The sequence below is a fragment of the Corapipo altera genome, unplaced genomic scaffold (assembly GCF_003945725.1).
Source record: "Corapipo altera isolate COAL_440 unplaced genomic scaffold, ASM394572v1 297b, whole genome shotgun sequence".
In the NCBI taxonomy this organism is placed as follows: Eukaryota; Metazoa; Chordata; class Aves; order Passeriformes; family Pipridae; genus Corapipo; species Corapipo altera.
In genome coordinates, this window is record NW_020885066.1 from 59,632 (window position 1) to 75,233 (window position 15,602).

The 15,602-nt window shown below is 47.8% G+C and overlaps 2 protein-coding genes across 2 annotated transcripts in view; both read right to left on the minus strand.

Annotated features, from left to right (window-relative positions):
• The window catches only part of YRDC (yrdC N6-threonylcarbamoyltransferase domain containing), a 2,904-nt gene extending 2,863 nt beyond the window's left edge, over positions 1–41 (minus strand). Inside the window, exon 1 of the mRNA XM_027669131.1 lies at positions 18–41. Within this exon, the coding sequence (XP_027524932.1) occupies positions 18–41 (24 nt within the window). The remainder of the gene's footprint in view (positions 1–17) is intronic.
• Positions 42–1,428: 1,387 nt separating this feature from the next.
• Positions 1,429–15,602, minus strand: part of MTF1 (metal regulatory transcription factor 1) — a 15,876-nt gene continuing 1,702 nt past the window's right edge. The window contains exons 3-11 of the mRNA XM_027669115.1: positions 12,230–12,468; positions 11,540–11,671; positions 10,957–11,030; positions 10,298–10,431; positions 9,672–9,749; positions 8,925–9,027; positions 7,825–8,378; positions 6,943–7,009; positions 1,429–6,846 (exon numbers count right to left, since the gene is read on the minus strand). Coding sequence (XP_027524916.1) covers positions 6,452–6,846; positions 6,943–7,009; positions 7,825–8,378; positions 8,925–9,027; positions 9,672–9,749; positions 10,298–10,431; positions 10,957–11,030; positions 11,540–11,671; positions 12,230–12,468 — 1,776 coding nt within the window. The 3' untranslated portion in view covers positions 1,429–6,451. The remainder of the gene's footprint in view (positions 6,847–6,942; positions 7,010–7,824; positions 8,379–8,924; positions 9,028–9,671; positions 9,750–10,297; positions 10,432–10,956; positions 11,031–11,539; positions 11,672–12,229; positions 12,469–15,602) is intronic.

Genomic DNA, 15,602 nt, shown 5'->3' on the forward strand with positions numbered 1-15,602 from the left:
CCCTCCGCCGCCCGCGCCAGCGCCAGCGCCGCCCGCGCCATGCGGGCACTGCCGAGCGCGGCGCCGGGAGACAACGCAAGAGCCGGGGCGGGGCGGGCCCGGCGCTCCCATGGCCACCGGCGGGCAGCGGGAGCCGCGCGCGGGCGGGACGGAGGCGGCGGGAGAGCGGCGGGTGCGGAGGGGACCGGGGGGGACGGGGGCACCGGGGCAGAGCGGGGGGCCGGGGGTGCCGTGACCGCCGTGTTCCCGCCGCAGGTTCCGGAGGAGCCGCGGAGGCTGCGGGAGCTGCTGGAGCTGCGGCAGCGGCAGCTGCGGTCCCGCATCGCCGCCTGCGAGGAGCTGACGGCGGCGATGACCGCGCTCCGGGCGGCGCTGGGCCCCGGCCCGGGCCCGGGGGCCGCAGGGCCCTGAAGAGCCCCGGGAGATCGAGGCCTCGCCGAGGGACCGAGGGCTTTGCTCGGCCTGGGGCGCCGGGAGTGCCCGGGCGGGGCCGGGGGAGCCCAGGGACTGGTAGAGGCGGCACCGCCGCAGCCCTGGAGCTCGGTCGGTGTCGCTTTGCTGGTGCCTCATCGCATTAAATGTACGCTTTGAGATAAGGCGGGACGGGCCCGGTCTGTATCGCCCCCTGTGCCCGCGCTCGGGACCGGCCGGAGCCCACGCTCGAGGGGCTGCGGAGGCACAAACCCTGTGCCGGTCTGTGGCAGATGTTCGGTCCCTGCCGACTGCGACATCCTGGAGCCAGAGAAGCACGACCTGAGCAGGAACCAGCTCCGAGGACCAGGCTGGAGGGGGGGTGGGACCCAACTCCCACCAGCACCCCAGGGCACCGGAGAGGGGGAAGCTGGTGAAGGCCAGTGCTGGGAGAGGGAGGAGGCTGTAAAGGCAAATGCTGCCTTTTAGGGTTGGAATTCCACATCCCCCATGTCTTCCAAAGGGGGCGGGGCAGGATGCTCACACTCATCTCCCACAGAATACTCTCAGGAAAAACTATTATAACACAGTATTTAAATAAGCATTTAATTAGGATTCCATTAGTATTAATATTGCTTTCAATTCCAAAAAGGTTAATTTCCACTTCTTTGCAGATATTTCAAAGTACAATATTAACTTCATACAAAATGAGCAATTAAGCAAACACCATTATTTCACATTCTTCAAAAAATACAAATTCATATTTACTCTTTTTTGGGTTTTGGAGATGCTCTTCCTTTGGAAGTACTGTACCTGTAACTAACATCTTCACATTGCTCAATGTAAGCACGTTTGTTCCCATGTTTCAGAGTTAAATAAATTCCTTTATTACATTACACACATTCTTGAGAAACTGGGGTTTAGTTCAGCCACCTCCAAGGCCCCGGGGTGGAACCAGGCTGGGTTTTGCCAGCACTGGGTCAGGGGAGGCAGAACAAAGCAGGGTCAGCCTGAGCAGTGGGAGGACAAGAGTCACAAACCAGGAACACCAGCAACTGCAACTACAGCACTGCAAACACACCCTCAAGTCTGCTGAAAAAAGTTATGTGAAAAAAAAAATCTCAAAATTTTCAGAAAAAGTAGAAACTGCATTTATTTGAGAAAGTGTACACTGCATAATGAACCAAATTTTGGCCAGCTTGCACACCACCACAGCACGGGGTGGGGTTTTCAACTAGTTCCAAGAACACACACACTCAGACTATGTACACTACTACATAAATATCCAGTTTAATTTGCATTTCTCAGTGCAGACACAGAATCCAACTTCTAGAACACGTGATAGAACCCAAGACAAGACACAAAAAAGTTAAAAGTTCAGCCCTGTCCATGAGTATCGACTACAGATAACATTTATAAAAACTTGACATTGCTTCCAAAATATGTTACGGAAAAAGTAGTGTACAATTAAAAACTCTGCAATCAGAAATTTATAGGGTTTATTAAAGACATGCTCTTCTTCTTTGTCTTACAGTCCAAACTGACTCCAGCAGTTCTGCCCAGCTAGCTCAGATCACTCATGCCAAGAAGTTTTCACCCACAGATCTCAAATCATTTCACAGAGACGACTCCCCTGTCCTCATTTCACAGGCAGGTTCCGTGCCTTGCCGGGTGTCTCCCGGCCAGAAGCAGAGGCGAGAATGTGACACCAGGTCCTGTCTGCTCTGCCCCACTGCCCTGGCTGCCTCAGCTCAGGAACCAAGCCAGGGACAGCTGCTCATCCCCAATCACCTGAGGACAACCACCCTCAGCTCAGCTTCCCCCACGCTCCACACAGACGGGCTGGTCCCTGGCTCTGGCTCCCAGCCCGGGTTATCCTGGAGCAGGAGTGCTGTGAACAGCTCACAGCATTGCTGCAGGTCAAGGACAATGTTGTGGATGGCTGTGGCCATGCCACCCCCAGGAATAAGGCAGTAACAGGACATCAGAAACCATCTTGAAGACAAATTTCAAAGGTGCAACATGCCTGTTTGAGAGCAGCTTGTCACTTGTGTTCCCACGTGGGTGGCAAACCCAGGACAGGGGAGGAAGGACACAGCGAGGGACACAGTGTGTCCAACAGGAGTGACAAGCAGCCCCCAGAAAGCGTGAGAGAAAAGGCTGATGAAGCACAGTGCTCTCAGTGGGGTATTTGCATAGATTGGACGTTTACTAACGATGCATAATTTGTCTGGGGCATGGGGGAAGGGCAGCACGGCACCAACCACACCTGTTCTGTCAGACAGACACACACAGACCACATGGGACAAGAATCTTTAGCTACAGGTATTGCACCAAGTTAAGTGCTCATCTTTGCACACCCCTGTTAACTTTTACTCAGAGCAAAAATAAACTTTGTGAAAGTATATACAAAAGAAATTGCAGCAATTGGGTTAAAGATAAAATAACCTAAAGTGCATTTTAGATACCAGTATGAGGTTCTGCGAACTAGTCTTCCTGGGCACACTCAGCCTTACACAAGTGCCCAACTCGTACTTTGTTCAATGTAATTCAGTACCAGCATTCAATCAGTGCTGATTTTCCATCTCTCCACCACCTACAAGCATGAAAAGCAACTTCTCCACCTTTTAGCTGCACGCCAAGTCTGCTCACCCAAGTTCCTGCTTGGCGATCAGAGCTACCAACGCTGGTAACTTGAGCCCCTCTACATGTTTAAGCTTCTGCACCCACCTAGAAATTGTGTGTGACCAAGTAAATCCCCACTAGCACAAACCAGCAAAAACCTTTAACACAGGTGACCTAGAGCAGTGCAGTTTTGCTCTCTGACTGACAATTGAAGGGGTTCATGCAGATTTTGCAGAGGTGGGCACGCTGTTCCGGGAGGCTCTGGCTTATTAACGGGACGCGCTCCTTTCTTGGAATCCAACATCTCACCAAATCTGCAAGGGCAGAAACTTTCCCCTTTATTAACCATGCTATTGTGAATATGCTACATGCTGGAGCAGAAAGGGGAAGACATGAAATTTTCTGGCCTTGTGGAATCTCAGGGCTTTGCTGCAGCTGCCCTTGGATCTCCTCCCATCCCAGCACCAACGCCCCGGAGCATAACGTCTGATCACACAGTGCTGGGGATAATGCAAATGTGAAAACATCTCAGACACACGCCACACCAACACTCTGGAAAGCAGACCAATGAGAAACAACAAAAGCACACACTTGTACAACACAGATGGGCGGGTGCACAGCCCGTGCACTCACAGAATCACACGCTCCTGCCTCAGTACAATCTCTAACCAGTTCCACCTGAATTACAGCCTGCCTGATGCACCTAAAAGAGGGCAGTGGCAAACCCAATGCACCAAAGAGTCAGCAGGACACAGTGCTTTTCCTGGAACATACCAAAAGAAAACAGTAGCTGTGAAGACAAACAGCAGACACTGACCCCAGACACTGCTGCTCATCACTGCAGCTCCACATTGAGTTTCCCAGTTCAGAGACTTTGGTAGTTTCTTCTACTCATTTCTGTCACAAAAGAGTTCCTGAAGATGCTCTCTGGTCCAACCAAGAGTGTTTTAGGTGGACTAAGTCATAAGTAGCAAAAGTAAAAATGCCACCCTGAAGGCTGCAAAGGCTCAGAAGAGGTTGCTAAATCCGCCAGCTGTCACAGTGCAGGCCACATCTGGGACACTTGTCCCCATCAGAGAAAACCCCACAACTCCAGGGGAATCTCCAGCATCAGCAGTCTCCCACAGGCACACTCATCCCATACCCACTCATCCTCGAACACCACTGCTGCACTATGCCAAAGGAGAGGCATGAGGCCACAGTGAGGGGCACCAGAGGGACCCCTACACAGCTCCAGGCGCTCCTCACCCCCCTCCCAAGTGGAGCTCTGTGCACGAGAGCTGGCAGGAGACTCATCCCTGCGAGGAAAGTCCCAGCCATGCAGGCTTGGGACGATTTTTTTTGTGTTCAAAGCAGTTCTTGCTACCTGCAACCCAACTGCAGCACAAAACGAAGGAGAAAAGCAGAGGGGCCTACGCCTTGCTGCCCTCCAGAGATTGCCATTACAGGAACAAAACACAAAATGCTTTGTTAACCTGTGTTTCATGGATAAAACCCTTGTTGCTGCAGGACCCAGAGTGAGAGCCCTGCAGAGCACTGCCACACCTCCAGAGAAAACACCACCAGTGCATCTGGTGCCCCCGAGTTTGTCCCTGCGATTGCCAACACCGAGCTCTGCCCTAGCACAGCCACATGGCACGTCCTGGCCATGAAGCACTCCTGGCACAGCTGCTCACCCTCACGGGACACGGCTTTACCCTTCTGCACTGGACTGGAAGCAAGTTGTCCAAGAGAGGAAAGTTCCCTTCAGCCCCTTTCCACCCATGCTGGGGCAGCACATTCCCAAGGGATGTGCTGAAGCCACTGTCCCACCTCAGCGGTGACAGTGGTGTCCTCAGGCTACACAGAGGAGTTAAACACCTGCTGATCACCCGGCAGCACTCACAGGGTTCTCCCACACAGGTACAGAGAGCAGCTCTGATCAAACACAAAGAGTGAAACATCTCTATCCACTACAGTTTGCATTCCTAAAGTTGAGTGCAGGGACACTCCCCACTAATTGGCTTACAGTCATTATCTTTGTATCTCACTAACAACAACACTGTAAACTGAATAAAAACTATTTAATATTCTTTCCTTTAACACAAGAAGACTGACAGCCAAAGCCAGAAAGATGGATGAAACACTATAAAATAACATCTTTTAAAATAATGCAGCATAAATAAACCATTTAGAATGAGACTGCATTTATTGCAACATTACAGGCTTTTTGGTGGAAGGGGGGGTTTGGATTTGATTTACCCTGAGTAGGTTAGAATATAGACTCTCAGTTTGATATGAAAAACTACTCTGTTGCGTAACATCTTTTAGTCAAGAAATAGCCCCGTTGCAGAAAAAGCTGGCATTGCAGTAGGCTGGAGACAGAGTCAGGCAGAAATTATATAGCTCACCAGAAAAAAAGGAAGCATTTATGGACAGCTGGAGGACAGACTCACTGAATTAAAAATTAATTTATGTTGAATCTCTCTAAAAATTTTCCTAGAGTTGTTCTTCACAAAATATGAGAGTAACCAGCAAAGGCACCGTGCTTCTGATTCAACAGTCCTGGGGTTAGGACAATGACTTGTTGCTGAACAGAGCTAAAGAAATCAACAGAGCAGCAGGCACCAACCTGACCACACCTGGGACTCACTGCACCCTTCGAAGACAGGCACAGAAAACAGACTCCAGAGCCGGAGGCAGCAGCAGCTCCGCCCGTGCTGCCGTGTGTGACACGGTGTCTGCAACACACTTGAGTCCTGATGGATTAACTGAACAGATCTAACAGGGGAACAAGGTACTTGTTCCTGCCAAAATAAACTCCCCTGAAGTTCCTGCAGGCTTTAGTAACAGCATTAGTACAGCAAACCCAGGCACCAGCTCCCCATCAGGGATGTGACAATTGCATTCCAATCACACTGCAGATAAATCCTCTCCCACAGCAATGCCATTTCCTCCCCCAGCAGTCTCCTTTCCTGGGCTCCCCTTTAGTGCATGGTTAGTATAGACATGAGAGACAGGAGAAAATTATAGACCCAAGAGGTTGTAACAAAGACCCACTTGCTGCCAGTACCTTAATCCCAAACATAAGTGATGTGCAATTGGAGACAAACTAACCCCCCTTTTCCTTTTTAAAATGTTTTTGCACACGAGTAATCTTCTGTGTTCACATATGACAAGCAAAAGTGACAGACAGTGCAGCCAAAATAGTTCATATATAACTTAGATTTTTCTTTCTTTTTCTTTTTTTTACCTTTTTTTTCTTAGATAGAATCTCGAAGGTGGATGTACCTGGGATGTGACTAAGATGCCACCTGTGAAGCAGAAATAAGCCACAAAACTTCCAACGAGGAAGGAATAAGAATCAATCCTTCAGTTTCTGCTTCTAAGGAGAAGGGTTTTATCCTCCAGGTGCAAAGGAAAATCTGGAACATCTTCACTTAGAGAAACTGCTATTCAAACCAATTTCTTCCTCACCCTGTAGTAGTGCTTCAATTGGAATTATATTAGACGGGGTTTCAGGGCTTTGGAGGGACAGGAAGTCCGATACATCCATGGCACTTAATGTTTCAGTCTGGGAGTCTGAAGGGTTAACTATCTGACTGCTCTGCCCACAGGAAGGAGGAGCGGACGAGGAAGGAAAGGTCTGAGGCTGCAGCTGGGGTGCTGGCTGCTCCAAAGCTTTTGAATCAGGTGAGGAACATTCCTTCTGAACAGTGGCAGTGGCTTTGTCCTTGGCAGAGTCTCGGCAGGCACACTGGCACTGGCAGGCCTCCTCCTGCTTTATAATAATGACAGGAACGCTGAGACCAATCTGCTGAACAGGGTTTCCTGAAGGTGAAACAAAGCCAAAACACAATGGAACGACATACTTTCACAGCAGGGAGACAAAGCAGCTTTGTTAAATTACCTCAGTGTCATGCTTACCTGTGTTGCCAGCTACTGGTAATGCAGTGGTAAAAAACACCTTTTCTACTACTTTTGGAACTTGTGGCTTTAAGGGAAAAAAAAGAAAAACAAGAAAAATCTGTGAATCGACTCCAATCAAATTTCTATTGATCAAATTCTAAACAGTTTTACACATATTCCAAAGAGAACACACAGGAGAACTGGGCTAGGTTCTGGCTATCCCAAAGTACTGTTTCAGTAATCCTAAAGTTGGGGAGTAACATCTCCTGCACTATGTGCTTGCTAACGCAGCTTGTGGGTTTTGACAACTGGCTGACTGAATTCTTAAACATTGCTGTACTTGCAGCCACTCGAGTCCACCTGCACCTGAGAGCCTGAAGTGACACCAGTATTGTCAAAGACAAAACCCTTGAAGTCTCACCTATCCAGAGTTACTGGAGAACCAGAAACATTCTCTTTTCAAAAAAATTTTTCATTATCTTTATCAGGGTAAATTAGGCAGATAGAGATTACAAAATGCCTAAAGACAACCTTTACAGAGTCTTTTGCATTTTTATGTGTCAAAAATAACTGATTAAGTCTCCTACACATCCTCAGGTTGGGTGTTGCCCTGTCCTGGATAAACCAAGCTGATACCTGCCAGCAGAAGCCCAATACTGGGGGAAAGAAGCAAGAAAGATTTTTCTGCACCCTGAGTTTCCCTGTGCTCTATTTGTTTCTCTGTCTGTTCCAGGGGCTGCACTGGTGACATGTTTCTACATGTTAACATGACAAGCATCATACAACACTGCATCCTGGGGTTTATCTTAGAGTTACAGGTTTGACCTCCTCCCTTTTCAAAAGCAAGGGCTCTAGGAGGGATGGTTCCAGCTGTTCCAAAGCTGTGCTGGATGTACTGACCATTTGTTCTTGGCTTTGTGGGGAACCAGTGGCACCATTCAGGATCCATTGTAAGTTCTGCTCTCCCATGACAATGCTAGACTGCAGAATGGCGGTGCTCGGAGAGGGAGTAATGGTTATAGTGGGGTTACTGGTCAGAACGGGGTTGGCACCCACAGGCACAGTCTGAACCACAGCTGGCAGGGGCTCGGTGGCACTCGGGGCTGTCGGGGCAGGAGCCCCAGCAACCACTGACAGTCCCTGCACGATGGGCTGCGGCGGCGGCTGGGTGTGCTGCAGGAAGTCTTGGTGACTGGCTGCAAACTGTGTGCTGTGAGGAACAGGCACTTCTGGGGATTGTAAAACAGTTGCAGGATTCCCAAATGCAGGCTGTGAGCTGGGTGCTATGGAGGAGGGAGCAGCAGGTGCTGCTGAGGCTTGCAGTGCTGACTGCGCGGGCTCGGAGAGGCCGAGCTGCAGGACCAGGGGGAGGGACAACGACGCCGCGTCTCCTGCCGGGGGCGGGACCGCAGCAACCGCGTCCGTGTCGCCGTTAAACCCTTCGATCAAGGCGGCTGCCAAGAAAGAGAAAAAATACAAATACATCAGTTCTCATAAGGTCTGAATAAACAGCTTTCTCAATGAACCTATCAGCTAATTGATGGATTTTTGCCAAATAATGCATTACCGTGTTCCCATCTTCAGACTAGTGCTCAAAAGCAACCCTAGACAGTGAAAGCTGTCAGTATGTGTCAGTTCAAGCATCGGTACCAGTGAGCCCTACACACAGCCTGACAGCCTCATCAGCTCTCTCTGAGAAGCTTTGTATCAGCCTGGTGGTGAAGCGATGCCAAGAGAGAACCTTGAAAACAGGCTGGTGTGGCAGTTTGAGAGCTCCAATGCCAGCACTGCAGGACAACATGCTGGTCACCTCCCCTGTCACTGAGTGCCACGTGGTCTGCACACTGTGCACCCAACACTAACAAATTTCAATACTGAAGTTAAAGTTCTTTTTGCTTCTTAGAGTTACACTAAGCTTCAGTCTGAAATGCTGAATTCAGTACATGCATGCAGAGCTGTCAAAAATTTTTCTCTTACAGCAGTGCAGATACAACTGGTACCTGTCTGCTGAGAGTCATCCTGATTTGCAGTGTGGTCTGGGCTCTGAAACATAGACTCAAAGATGCTTGCTGGTGAGATTGTGCTGAGGTCCTGTCCATGTGTCTGCCAAATAGAACACAAAAGAGGAAGACATCAGACCATGTTATATCTCAGGCCTCCCAACCCCAGTCAAGCAGTGTGTGCATGTCAGAAACACTTCTCCAATGAACCAGCCACCTTCAGGTAAGGCAACATATTTTACTTACCTGCTGTAAAATGACATCTAGTTTTTATTACCCATAATCAAATTTACCAACTTAGTGAATAAATCTTTACAAAAATAAATGAACTCCTTCAAAAGTAAAATATATTCCTCTGCATCCACACTTAGTTTAACCCTTATTTCTTGTAGTACTCAGTCAGAAATAGGCATTAATTGTTCTTGGCTGCTTGTGGAACCTTTTCTGGAGCAGGAAAAAAGTAGCTCAACTTAGACTGCATCCTGGACTATGCAGTTCTAGTCACCCACACAGCTGGAGGAACAGTACATATACAAGAGCTGCACCCTGCTCCCACAAAATGACGCGTATTTAATTTTCCCCTGTGTAAAACTTCAGCCCAGTGAACAGTTATCAAGAAGCAAGAACATTATTATGGTAAAATCAGATGCAGAGCCTTCAACAGCAGGTTGAACTAAGCACTGCACATTCTGGAGGAAAAAAGCAAAACTCAAATGAGGATGAGGCAACTCCAGGACAGTAACTCACTGGATTAGAGTTCTCCCGTAATTCTGAATCTGTTGATATGAGGCTTAAATCACTCAGACAAAGTGAGTGGCTTGTATCCTGTGAAAAAGAAAAAACTAATTTGAATTACATATTAAAAGAATAATGTCAGAAACGTTTTAAATTACTTCTTGGAGTCCATACAACTCTGCCTACATAGAATTCTTTTACCTATATGGGAAACCAGGACTCAGTTCTAAAACCAAAGGAGCAAGATTTCTAAACAAAGGATATTTAGTAGCTATCAAGGATTCTTAACATCCCTGTCACATTACTTCCAAAAAGTCATATAACCTAGAATTTTAAATTAACACGGGAACAAATCAGCCTATAGAAAATAAAAAAATTAAACCTTCACAGTTAGTGTCTTCTGCCTCACACGCTTATCCCACAGTACTGATTCCAACCAAAGCACACACAAGGAGAGCAGGCTGATGGATACAGCTGCCCACGGGCACACATGGCAAAGTGAGTACTTGCAATTCCCTTTGAAAACCCCAGTCTTAAATGTTATAACTTTGGAACAAACTGCAGACCAAATGATGTCTTCCCCAAGATACGGTTTATATCCACCTAACAGAAAAGCACTAGGCAGAAGTGCTACCAACCTCAGACACGTTGTTATTGGGAAGTGCATTATAGGTATGTCCCTTCTCATGACCTTTCATGTGACTCTTGAGACTGTACTGGGTACTGAAAGTCTTCTCACAACCATTGCTGGGACAGAAGAAGGGTTTCTCCCCTACAGACAGCACAAAAACACATTTAACAGACTTACAAACATCCTATCAGACACACATTTTTATAGCACCCAGGAGAGCAATCATATTTCACACAAACATGATGTTTAATGCACCTTCATGCATTCAGCATTTCTGGAGGTGAAGGCTTCCATTTCACCATGAGAACTGACACACAACACAACAGTTTGTTATGTATCATTACTGACACATTTGTGAAACACCTTCATTAAACTCAAGACATGCCAAGCATAAATATAACTGCAGAAACTGAATATTTGGATTGGCCTGACACAGGTGCAGGAGTTTGCACTTGGCCTTCTTAAACTTGTGAGGTTCACATGGGCACACTCCTCCAGCCTGCAAAGGACCCCTGGATGCCATCCCCTCCCTTATCCATGTCACCTGAGTCACTCACTTGGTGTCATCCCCATATTATATATAACTACAAATTCATATTAGGATTAGTGTTAGTATAAACTGAATGAGCTCAATTAAAGAAAATAAATAAAACCCTCAGGACTTACCAGTATGTGTCCTAACATGTGTTTTGAGGTGGTGGCTTGCAGCAAAAGCCTTCCCACAGCCATCATGCTCACACCTGAATGAGGCATCACAGGAGAGTCAGCATCAGCCTGCTTTGATGCATTAGCTACAACCTTAGATCATGTTTTGCATAGTCCCAGGACTCTGAAAAGCAGGCCCAAAGCTAAGTTGTGTTAGCAACCAAGTCCTTCCAGCAGCTGCTGTGCATGCCACACAGACCGTAGCAGGGCTCTGAGCAAGACTTTAAAATCCAAGTCTGAAGTCAGCATTTGGGAGGCCTCCTCACGGAATAAACACACATTGCATCACAGCAGAGAGCAGCAATGTGTTTCAAAAGATGCTCATTGTGGCACACAATATTTTACATTTAAAAAAATACCTTGACTATTCTCATCTTTTAGGACAGTCTCTGCACCCACAGGCAGTTGTGGGAGCTCAAGAACAAACATACTCCAATGCCAGCCAGCCACCCTCACTCATGTCTCATGAGAACACCTTTCCATTCAGAGCAGTAACAGCTGCCTTTTGGCCCAAAGAAGCCAGAATTGCTACCCAGTAACTCACCGAAATGGCTTTTCTCCTGTGTGTGTTCGAATGTGCTTCCTCAGGTCACTGTGCGTTGTGAAGTATTTGCTGCAGCCTTCTGATTCACAGTTAAATGTTTTCCCTGTGTGAAGCCTTTGATGTGCTTTCAACCTAAAAACCATGCCAAAATAATCCCTCTTAGGACTGCTAGGATGAGACAGCCCTGGCCTGAGGCAAGCAAGCCATTCCTTCAAATGTACAGGACAGGATCAAAGGCTTAAGATATCCTGAGCAGAAGGTAACAAGCTCATGAAAGTGACTGCTGTCAGTTCCAAAGTCCTCCAGCAAGTCTGAGAATCCTCAATGCTATTGGAATATAAAGAAGCTAAGCATGCCACCACAGTTCTGCCATCCTACTCTTGGGACAATATTGCCTTATTTGAAGAGTTTATATTCATACCTGCACCTGGAAGAAGCAAAACAATTGTACTTAGACACGAACACAAAGTAGATGCAACTTGCGGAACAGCAACAGCCACACCTACGAGAGAACTCACCAGCGCCTTCCCACCTGTACTGTGTGTTGAACACCCTCTCACCTGCACCATGCTGAACACTCTCTCACCTGTACAGTGTTGAACACCCCCTCCTCTGTACAGTGTTGAACACCCTCTCACCTGTACAGTGTTGAACACCCTCTCACCTGTACAGTGTTGAACACCCTCTCACCTGTACAGTGTGTTGAACGCCTTCTCACAGCCCTGCACGTCACACTCGAATGGCTTCTCCTTGGTGTGCACTCGAACGTGGATCTTGAGGCTGTAGGAGGTGAGGAAGGCCTTGCCACAGCCCTCCTGGTTGCACACGAAGGTGTACTCCCCGCGGTGGGTTTTCTGGTGCGTGCGCAGGTTGCCGGCGGTGCTGTAGGTGCGGGGACAGCCCTCAAAGGTGCACTGGTAGCGCTTCACCTGAGGACAAAACGCTGCATTGCTTAATAATTTTTAATCATTTCTCAAACCCAGACAGGGTAGAACTGCAGTCAGACATCAAAGACAACGCAACAGATTTTGACCCCAAAGCCCAGGAAAAAAAATTTATTGCTGTTTAATTCCCAGATAACAACGTTTCTGCTGCACTCCGGGAGGAAGGAGTGGCACACAGGAAAGCAGCTGGCCCTGCAGAACAGAAATCTAACCGAAGGGGGGAAAGGAAAAACAGAATTCAAAAGGTTTCTAGCTAAAAATCTGATAAAATAGTTGGAAAGGACATTCAGGGGCTATCAAACCTGCCCACTACCCCCTGTAGCCCCTGCAATTTCACTCAGGTGTTCCCAGCAGAGCTACTTATTTGTGGAGAATGGAGACAAGGGAAAGTGCACTGTCACAACCCTCAAAACCACTGCCCTGTGTGCTGGATTCCCATCAGCACCTTGAATGAGAAACACAGTTTTCACCATCTCTCATGGTCTAACCACCAGTCCATTTATTACTTCAATTTATTCCAAAAACAGACCTCATTGAGCTACGCTCTTCCTTTCTGGGGTCACTGAAACAGTGAGTGCCTGAAGTGCACCAGATCAAACCAGGTGCTTTTCACCCAAAGACTGGTGTCACAGATTTCCCAGTCAGCCATCGAGATTCCCAGGAAAAAGTTTCATATTGAGCTAGATTTGGTACCTTCCTCCCTTCTGCAACAGGCACAAGGGACCATGTAGAAGCTTCCAGCGTGCAAGAGGTAACACCTAATGAAACCTCATCCTCTCTTGTGAAGCGGAAGGAATATGTCACCTGATCTGCCTCAATAAATTTATCCTCACCATTGACTATCAGACCAATTTGACTGTTGCAATTCAGAAACCTCAACATCTAAAAGTGATTGAGGAGCCCAAGAAAGGGCTTAGCAAGTCGCACTAGGCATAACTTGGGTTCTAGACAACTCTCCAAAAATAAAGAGGAATAGTTTCCCAGTTACTTCCAAGTGGTTTTGTAGGAGCCAAACTGCTAGCAGGACCCCTTTATAAAGCTGAGCAATCTTTCATGTATCTCAGTTTGTGGTCTCTTGTTGCTCCTACAACAGGCTGGTATCCACCTGAACCTTCCCTCAATAAAACCTTCGTATCTGGAGAATGTTAAAGCAGGTGGGACATACAAAGGACCATTACACAAGGCACAGAAATACTGTAATGTGCTGCGTTTGGCTGGGGTGGAGTTAATTTTCTTCACAGTATGGGGCATATTCTGGATTTGTGCTGAACACAGGGCTGATAACACAGAGATGGATTTTTTTTCTCAGTGCTTCTCATTCTGCCCTGCCAGCAAGGGGCTAGGGGTGCACAGGGAGTGAGGAGGGGACACAGCCGGGACAGCTGACCCCAACTGCTCCAGGAATATCCCAGACCATGTGATGTCATGCTCAGTACATGGAGCTGGGGAAGGAGAGGGAAGGAGGGACATTTTGTGCTCCTGAGTCTCCATTAGGCATGCCAGAGCCCTGCTGTCCTGGGCATGGCTGAGCTCCTGCCTGCCAGGGGAAGTGGGGAATTTATCCCTTTGCGTTTTCATCTGGTCACTCAGCACCTTTAGATGCACCATACAGAGAAGGAAACAAAAATTTCATTGTAAAGCGACTGGCCCTTAATTTATAGTTTAAATCAGGAAGAAGTTACCCATAAATGCCCAAGCACTACAGCACAGTTACAAGACAATTAGGAAGTTTGGTTTTGCTGAGTCAGCCACAACACAGGAGCCCAGACCAGTAACACACCAAGGTCAGAAAGCACGTGGTATTGGATGAGGAGGGGTACATTATCCTCCCCAGGGATCACCAGATCCAGTACAATTTCTGTATCAGTACTGATGGAAATGTTCCCTGTTAAAACTTTAAGGCAGCTGGAAATTAACACTTTACAGGACATCGTCCACAGTACTTGCCATGGTACAAAAGGGATCTGACAAAGGCAGGAACTGAAAATCAAGGGAGAGGTCTGTTAAGCTTTCTAGGTGTTTACAGTTAGGTCTAGAAGGAAATGAGGAATATTAGTTACAGATTAAGGGTTTGGTTCCCAGCTGTCACTGCCCATATGTACAGGAAGATAGTTTCATGGCCTGAACTCTGATAAAGGCCTTGCAGTGCTCCCCCTCCCTCAAGGGCCAAATCTTCATTTCACAAACCCCTCCAAGCACACCACAGGTAGCAGCAACAGCATCACCACATTCAGAGCAAAACAAACCTTTCTGTGAAGCACGTGAAGCATTTAATTCTCTTCTCACAGTAGCACATCAAATAAGCACTTATTATACATCCAAAATCATCAGAGACTGGTTTGAAAGCCTCGCAGGTGCACCAGCAAGAGCCTCAGGCTGTCTCAGCACCCAGGTACAACAGCAAACAAACAAGGCAGCACAGGCCAAGCCCCAGACAGCAAGACAGGGACCAGGTGCTTCAAGGCCAAAGGCTGCGGCTTTTGGCCAGGGACAGTGAGCTGCTGCCTCTGCCAGGGGCACAGGGGACGCTGAAGAGCCATAATCCAGCATTTACCTCAGAAACAGGAACTTGTGCAATACCCAAAAGTACTAGGGGAACCAGACACCCTTGACCAAAGTCTACATTAACTGCTCAGTTTGCCTTTAACTCCTCCGGAGCTTACAACATTCCCCCTAAATGGCTGATTTTTCTGTGTCGTCATTGAAAAAGAGTTAATGAATTTGAAATACAAAACTGTAATCACATCTGTTCTTAGCAACAGAATTACAGTGAGAGATGTACAATAAAACAAAAAGAAGTCAATTTAATTAAACATGCAGCCATTGATCCTGCTTAGCTGCCACCCCCTGCTCTGGGTTCCACAGAGAGGAGAGAAAGTACCGACATGACAGACAGAGAAAGTGAAACACTTGAGCAGCTGCAGCAGCTGCTGACATGGATAACTGACAAAAGGAGACTCAAATGGGCTTGCTGAACATGCCTCAGTCCACAAGTTCCCCAGCTGCAGAGCTGACCCCGGCCGGCCCCATTTCCTCACCACGGTAACGGTGGCTCCGGGCTGATGGGAATCACTCAGTGGGCACAGCCAGGGCTCAGGGGCACAGCCAGGGCTCAGTGG